Genomic DNA, 8,845 nt, shown 5'->3' with positions numbered 1-8,845 from the left:
TTTCATATTAGAAAGTCCTGGTTGCTGCGCTTGAAAAAGTGCCTTGGTACGCTAACTTTGCGAATTATATGGTAAGTGAAATTATTTCGGAGAACCTTTCTTTTCACCAAAGGAAGAAGTTCCTCCATGATGTTACACACTACTTCTGGGATGATCCATATTTATTTTGGTTGGATGCAGATAATATTATCAGATAGTGTATCCCAGAGGTGGACATGTTGAGTATCGTGGAAGCGTTTCATGCTTCCCCAGTTAGAGGTCACCATGTAGGTGACCGTCCTGTGAGGAAAGTGATGCAAAGCGGTTATTATTGGACGTCCTTATTCAAATATACATATGAGTTCATGAGGAGGTGTGACCAATGCCAGAGACAAGGGTGAATCTCGAAGCACCATGAAATGCCTATGACCAAAATAATGAAGTATAGTTGTTTGATATTTGGGGCACTGATTTCATAGGGCCCTTTGTGATCTCGTATGGGATGAAATACATATTGGTTCCCATCTATTAAGTGTCAAAATGGGTTGATACAATTGCCTTGGCCAATAATAAAGGAAAGATAGTGGTGGCATTCCTTAAAAAGAACATTTTCTCTTGCTTTGGAGGCCACGTACCATCATAAGCGATGGGGGATCACATTTTTGCAATCGAGTGTTTTAGGTTGCCTTGGCAAAATACAGTGTTAAACAGCATAAGGTGGCAACTCCATATCGTGGCAACTCCATATCACTCACAGACTAGTGGGAAAGTGGAGATTAAAGTTATTCTTGCCGAAACGAAGAATGCAAGCAAACAAGATTGGTCTAGGAAGCTAGATGATGTCTTATGGGAATATCAAAAAGCTTCCAAGACTCATATTGGCATGTTACCATACCAATTGGTCTATGTCAGGGCATGTCAATTGTCGATTGAACTGGAACACAACGTACTGTGGGTACTCAAGAGGCTAAACTTGAATTGGAATAAGGCAATGGAATTTCGACTGGGGCAGCTGAATGAGATGGACCAGTTCCATCTTGAGGATTATGAAAGTATAGATTTATACAAAGAGAAGATTAAGAAGTACCATGACCGAAAGATCGATGATTAGCTTGATGGACCATCAGGTCAATCGACAACTTAACCCTAGTCTAACGGGCCTAGTCGGTTATAATTAAATGTTAAATAAATAGACTTATCCGACCCAAATAGTTTTAGAAAGATAAAAGCAAGTGGTTTCATACATTGCGTCCCTTTCAAATCATAAAACTGTTCAACTTCTTCTGTAGTCAAAGTACCTAGTATTAATTATCTTCACTTAGGACTTTCCCTCTTTCTTTTCTCTACTATTTAAACAACCCCATCCCTCTTTTCCTCTTATTAGAAAAATAAATTAGCAATCTCTGATAAAGGCTTTAAGTTTAGTATATTCCAAGTTTGCAAAGCAGAATAGTCAATTGTACTGCAACATCAAGGTATAATCACAACCTTACTCTTCCTCTTTGAATTGCTAAGCATGAGTCATGTGAATTGTTTATTGATAAGGGAAATTTCATCTTGATTTTAGGTTGTTGTGACTCAAATTTTATGTCAAACTCTGGTATACTATTTTGGGTGAAGTCTGAGTAACCCAGTAACTCAAAAACATTTGCAAAAGAGGTCTTAAAACACTAAGCTAATGCTATGATTTAAAGCATGATAAAGCATAGCAAACCAGGTGTTCGACAAAATGTCAGAGTGAAATTTAAAATTAAAAAGGGATGTTGATGGTCACCTTGATGGACTGTCTGATCTACAATGGACCATAAGGTAGACCATCATAAAGTTTCCAAGATGTTCACTGGATAAACTCTGATGAATGACATGACAAACCATCAGCCTTATGATGGACCGTCAGGTTGACCGTCACAAGTATACTTAATAAGGGAGTCACTGGATAAAGCTTGATAGACAGGGTGACAAACCATCACAACTCTGATGGACCATCAGGTCGAACGTCAAGCCAATTACATTAATTTTTTCTATGATTCTAATCTAACTATTTCTTGATATGTTATTCAGGAAATATGGTAAGAAAACTTCCCCTAACCAGAGGTGGTGGAAAAGTATAATGGGGAAGAGGCGAGCCTTCATGGAGTGAGGAGGCACCTGCCTTCAATACTCGATAACAAGATAGGGTACCTCACACACTCTTCCAGTCTGAAGAGAAGATTAAGAGCAGCACTAGTAGCACAAGTTTATGCCCCAACGAGGAAGGGCTCAATACATCTAACCCCATCCTAGTTGAGGTGGAAACTGAGGAAGCCAATATGGTCAAGAGCAAAGATCCTTAAACAAGGAAGGCATTCGGATGGTAAATTGAAGGAGAAAAGGATAAGTTCCTTGATGGACTGGAACAGACAGCGAGTAGGCCAATCTCTGAAGAATACCAAATAGTGATGACTGAGCTTCATGAATATCCAGAGCTAGCATAGAGATTCAATGAGTACGAGTTAGCCTGGATGAGAAAGCCTCTCGGTTCATACCAACCAAATATTGTAAGGGAGTTTTTTGCTAATTATTTGGGACTAGTAGAGAAAGATTATCCCAAGGGCTCAAAGATTTTAGATTTGTACAACAGGTAATCAGTTCTGGTCAGAGGAGTTAACATTGATATATCAACTTGAAGAATCAATAGGATATTGGTTGGTCCTAACTATGAAGCACCGACTGCAGTTCCAGATCTGGAGTATCGTCTGACATCTGCATCTACTCAAAGGCCTTGGTTGGCTAGGCTACTTACTGATGATGGAAGCCCCTCCTGGGAACCTAACCTATGAGAGCATATTGCTAAATTCTCTCTTAGCTTCCGACCTAAATTCTGGTGGGCTGTTGTTAGATTAAGGTTGATGCCTATAGGGGGTGATGCCAATTTGGACAGTCATAGGGATGTGTTAGTGACTAGTCTGGTTGCAGGGCTGAAGATTGATTTTGGCCAAATTCTTATTGATGAAATATTTGTAAGGGCACACAAAGTGGCAAGTGCACTACCATTCCCGTGTTTGATCATGGAGTTATGCAGGCAGGCCAATGTGACTTTAATTTAAGGAGTTGACTACAATTTTTGGGCTACTCATAGGTAAGGCATTGAGAAATTGAAAGATGAATCACAGTTTAAGATACGAGTTAACAAACCTCTGGCCTACCAAACACTGTCAGCGCTAGCCCCCGATAATACAAAAATTCCCTCAGGTATGTCATTGCCTATCACTACTTATGTGCCACCTAACTATGTGCCACCTAGTATATCTGTAGGATCAAAATCTATGCTGTCAATGGGTGGGACTGCAGACTCTGCATCCATCCCATAATAGTATTTGGAGTAAGGTTAGCACAGGAAAATTTTGGTAAGTGTATTAACCTACAAAAAAAGTTTAAGAAGCAGCTAGACACATGGGATTTGCAATTCAAGCCTTTTGTTGACCGTATTTTAGCTGAAGCACTCCAGCCCTTTCAAAACATTCAAGCCAAGATGGACCATATAGAGGAGAATATCAACCAAAGGCTGGATGAGATGTCTATTCCAAATTTTGCTAAGTTTATGGCAGAATTCAAATTAGCCCAGGCGGATATAATAGAGCTGAAAAGCCAACAGACACAACAGTCCATATTTGATCTAGCTTTAGTCATCTATGATGAAGATAAAGACATTATGAACTTAATGGGGAAGCCATTGAAAGACAAAGGCAAGAAGGTAGATAAAAGTGCAAACAAAAGTGTGAATAGAAAAGCTGCCAGAAGAAAAAGGCTAGAAATAATGACATCATAAGAGAGAGAAGAGCAAGATATAAGGAAAACTGCAAAAAGATCAAGAAGAGATAAAGAAAAGAGATAGAAGAAGCTTGCAGATGAAGTTACAGGACTTTTCACCAGTTCTGCCCCAGCTAGGGGGCCCATTTCAGACCCTGCTTGTGTTGACATACCTCTGATTTTGGAGCAAGATATTGTGAGTACCCCTACCACCATAGAGGTCAATGTTGCAATAGGAGAGGCCAGAGGAGCCTCACCATATTTTACTGATGCCTCATCTGAATAAGAGGCTTTATAAGTATTCCCCTCCTTTGTACTTTACATATATGCATTAAGGACAACGCATTTAATTTTTCATGGGGGTGGGTATACTTATACCACGGGGGTTTTTGTTTCCTGTGTTCTTTTCCTCCTGTGTTCTATCTAGTAGAATCAGCATGTCTAGGCTTGTATTTTATTTTCCTAAGTTGTGATGTAAATATCCATTTGTTGATGATTATTTATGAAGTTTATTTTATTATAACTTATTTTTGTATCTATGGATGATGAATGACTGTGGCATAAGACTATGAACATATTTTGATGAGGACTTTCTCTTTTCACTTAGTGTATGTTGAACAATCAATGGTGATTCTGTAAATGGAATTAGAATGTAAAATGTGCATGACCATGTGATGTAAATCCCAAGATTAGTAGAATAAGTATAACTTAATTGTTTGTGTGTGCGAGTACTTGTTTTAGCTATTGCATAGTGATACACCTAGAACTTGTCTGGTTCATTAATGTTGTTTTGTAGTTGAGTCAATGGCATAGGATTACAGGCCTCCTCGTACTTTTAGTCCACTTAGCCAAAATAAATGACCCACCAAAAATATTTTCCCATTTTTGAACCCCTTTTGAGCCTATGTTAGTTTTTTCTTCATTTCCAATAACTCTGCTGAACTTTCTTTAGGTTGTTAGCACCTGACTTTGGCCTTGGTCTAATATTGGACATTGTGTACCTTAACTTACGTTAAAAACATAAGTTGAGGGTGGCTACTGTTAGAAAATTAATAGCTTAATGAAAAAAGTGACATCCGGCCTTGTCTAGTTAGATATTGTGCACCACAATTGACTATATCAGCATAAGTTGAGGGTGGCCACTGCTTCAAAAAATGGGTTAGGGAAAAGTGTGAATGAACAATAGAGATTTTATGTGAGCTTGGAAAGCGGTAGTCATGGTGAGTAGTGATGTATGCGAGCCTATGCTAATACATTTGAAGCTTTTAACTCTAAATAATTACAAGGTCTTGAGCAACTTTAGTTATTTTTGATTAGTTTACTTTTATTTTCCAGTAAATGTAGAGATGAATGGGAATCACCAATAAAGGAAGCAAAAGCCTGAAATCTGAAGTAAATAAAGGACTAAGTGTGGCTAACGACATTCATGACACGTCGTCAACCTAGTGATTAGCTATTAAGGATGCCGTCAGCCTTAAATAGATAATGGAAGTTGAATCCAATTTTGTGATGACATCCATGACACATCGTCACCTTCGTGATAAGCTATCAAGGATGTCGTCAGACTTAAACAGAAGATAGAAGTTGAAGAAAGATTGTGAGGACATCTATGAAATATCGTTAAGATAGTGATAGGCCGTCATCATTAGCCTTAAGCTGCAAGAGCCAAAAATACAGAGGAGCTGACGACATCCGTGATAAGCCATCAGACTCCTGATAAGCAGTAACAGACGTCATCGTTTATTTTGAGAAAAAGCTGAAACTTCTATTTTATTTCCTTATTTAAGGTTAACTATTAAAAGCCTTGTTTTAGGGTTTTCTAGATATAAAAAAACTTATGAATCAAAATATTTTTTGGATAGATGATTTTTTTCTCTCTCTCTCTCTAGACTAATTTTTTTGGGAGTTTTATCTTGTGAATCAATTCAAGTTATATTTTTTGATCTTCATCATAGTGGTAAGTTAATCTTCTCAATTAGGAATTCAATGTGTGTACTTGTTTATTGCATCATGAGTGGCTAAACCTCATTAACCTTACTTATGGGATCTATGGTTAGGTCATGAAGAGGTACTAAATACTCAAGATTCAATAGGTGTCAGGAATTCTTGATACTTTTGAGCTATTAATTAATCTCTGTTGATTGCAAATAGTGGGCATACCTACTTTTATTTTCTTGAGAAAGAAATCATAAACAGTAGGAAGTGAATTGTCAACAGGGACTCGGAAATACTTTATTTACTAATCAGCGTTGTAACAAGGTTGATTAACCTGAGGTAAAATCTGGGCAGTAATAGAGATTCCCTAAGTTTTAGAGGATTAGAAAATTAGATGCTTAAACAGGTTGAGAGACATTTGAGAATATAATTGATAAAGATAGCTTGTTATCCTAACCACATTGATAATCTCGAGTCACCTTTGGCATCTGTCATGTACTGTAATCCCTAGTGAACTTATTTCAGGTTATTTCATAAAATCTTGGTTACAAACATCAAAATCAAAGTGTCAAACAATTATTTGCAAAACTTAAACCTCCATTTCAGGAGACATTAAACAATCAGTGAATTAAACCGTAAACAACTTAAGTTCACATCATATTCCCTGTGGGATTCGACCCCAACCTAGTTGGGTTTTATATTGACAATTATCGCTTACACCCATTCAAGAGTGTATTTTGAGCTTTATCGAAAATGGTATCGTTACCGGGGATTACGATATTAAATTGAAAGTTTGTGTGTGCTAATTTACTATTAGTTTAGTTTCCTAGATTTACTTTTATTTGTTTTTTCTATTTATTGCAGGTTATTTGTTATTTATGCCAAAAACAAGAAGTTTTGGAGAACTATTATTGCTAATTAATCCAGAACCTCAGCTGATCAGGAGAATGGCTGAGCAATAGGAGGCGGAAAAATTAGCTGCTTTGACCAGGGCTCAGAAGAACATATAGAACCAGGGTCAACAAGTACGTCACCCAAAACATAATGATGAGGACTTGGGTGATGAGGAATTATTGAATCCTCAAAGCCCAGGGCAAGCTGAGCAAAGTGCTGCACCAGTGCAGCAAAATTTCGACAAAAACCATCCAGTCAGAGGAAGGTATGGTCAATAGCCTGTCCATTACGAGGTTGATGATGATGATGAAGGAATGGATGGAGTAGGTGCAATAGGTGCTATCATTCCTCCACCGTTGGCAGCTGGTGCAAATTCAGCATAACAAGTACCAGGATCCAACTCCTGAATCGGAAGGAGTTGTTTGGAGGCTTGCCTAGTGATGATCCCAACATGCACTTAGTGAGCTTCATCACCATTTGCAAATATTTTGATAATCCGGGAGTGAGTCAGAATGCAATTCGGTTAAGATTATTTCCATTGTCTCTGTCTGGGGAGGCAACAATGTGGTTAAATGAGATGGAGCCTGATTCTATAACCAACTGGAGATAGTTAAAAGAGGCATTCCTAGAATGGTTCTTTCTACCCTACAGGAGGGTACAGTTAGGGGACGAAATCAGTAACTTCAGGAATCTCCCAACTGAAGCCTTGCATGAAACTTAGGAGAGATTCAAGAAGACGCTGGCATAATGTCCGAACCACAACATGATAGACTTGAACTTGATTGAAACTTTGTACAGAGCTTTTAACTTTGTGACAAAGCCAATTGTAGACAATACTGTGATTGGTTCATTCATTGACCTCTCTTTTCTAGAGGCTTCAGACATATTGAATAGAATGACTAAACAGTGCCAAGCCTAGCATACTAAGGATTCTATGGTAGAGAGCCCGACTATTTCTATTGGTATGACAACAGAACAACATACAAGGGGTGAGGAGCGAGATCAAGACATGGCCTATTTGAAGACACAGATGGACTTGCTGACCAAGAACTAGCTATTAGGAAAGACTAAAAAAGTTAAAGTTGTGGAGTATTAGTGTACTGTTACTACTAATGCAGATGAGGAGGCAAACTATGTGAGTAATCAGGGGGGTTTTCGAGGCAATAGCTAAGGGAATCAAGGTTGGAACTTTTATGACAAGCCTTATTATGAAGATAGGGAGCAAGGACACAAGAGAAGCAATAATGATAGGAGTTGTTTGTATGTTCCTCTTGGAAGTTGAGATGCTGCACCAACTAGCTCTGGTAAGATATCCATGGAGGACACGATGGAAAAATTCTTGAAAGGAGTTGAGGCTACCAACTTGGGGATAACTACTATGTAGAGTGAATTCTCTACCCTGAGTCAGTTGGTTAGTTCATGCTCCACTTTTATCTATCAGTTGAAGCAGCAGATGAGCTAACTTTTTGCAACACTGAACCAAATAAAAAATGGTACTTTACCTAGTGATACGGTTTAGAATCTGTGGAATAATAGCTCATGAATGGCGATTACCACTAGGAGTAGTAAGATCTTAGCTGGACCTTCTATGGGCAACTCTGTAGATGATGAGGTGATTGTTGATGAATTCGAAAAAAGTAATCCAGTGGAGTTTGAGAAGTCTGATAGTTCTGTTGACTCTTCAGAGAAGAAAAGGGAGAAGAAAGAGGAAGTGGTGTTGAAAACTATCCCTAGACCACCACCTCTATTTCTTTAATGATTGAAGAAAAAGGCTGATGATGCAAAATTCAGAAAGTTTTTGGCAATGCTTGAGCAATTGAAACTTAATGTGCCTTTAGTTGAGGCACTTGAGCAAATCCAGGCTACGGAAATTTTATGAAAGACCTTGTAACCAAGAAATGGAAGGTTAGCCATGAGCTAGAGGACAATCTTCTCCATTGTGGCACTATCTCTACAAGGTTTTTAGTGCAGAAAAAGGTAGACCCAGGAGCATTTACCATCCTGTGTACTATTGACCCTCTGAAGTTCACAAAAGTGCTATGTATCTGGGAGCCAGTATAAATTTAATGCCACTGGTTGTGTACAGGAAATTGGGTTTGAGGGATCCTACCCCAACAAATATGCAGTTGGTAATGGTAGATAGGCCTGTGAAGAGGCCTATGGGCATACTACACGATGTTTTGTTAAAGGTAGCTAATTTTGTTCTGCCTGCTGATTTTATGGTCTTATATTGCGAGGTGGATTTTGA

At 38.4% G+C, this 8,845-nt stretch overlaps 1 protein-coding gene across 1 annotated transcript; it reads left to right on the top strand.

Annotated features, from left to right (window-relative positions):
- Positions 1-625: 625 nt before the first annotated feature.
- LOC124896175 lies at positions 626-1,090 on the top strand. Its single transcript, XM_047407703.1, has one exon. It carries the CDS (start codon positions 626-628, stop codon positions 1,088-1,090), a length of 465 nt encoding a protein of 154 aa, XP_047263659.1.
- The last annotated feature ends 7,755 nt before the right edge of the window (positions 1,091-8,845 follow it).

The sequence above is a fragment of the Capsicum annuum genome, chromosome 2, assembly GCF_002878395.1.
Source record: "Capsicum annuum cultivar UCD-10X-F1 chromosome 2, UCD10Xv1.1, whole genome shotgun sequence".
NCBI classification, from domain to species: domain Eukaryota; kingdom Viridiplantae; phylum Streptophyta; class Magnoliopsida; order Solanales; family Solanaceae; genus Capsicum; species Capsicum annuum.
Note: the sequence above shows the minus strand (reverse complement) of the source record. Positions and strands in the feature narration are given on the sequence as shown.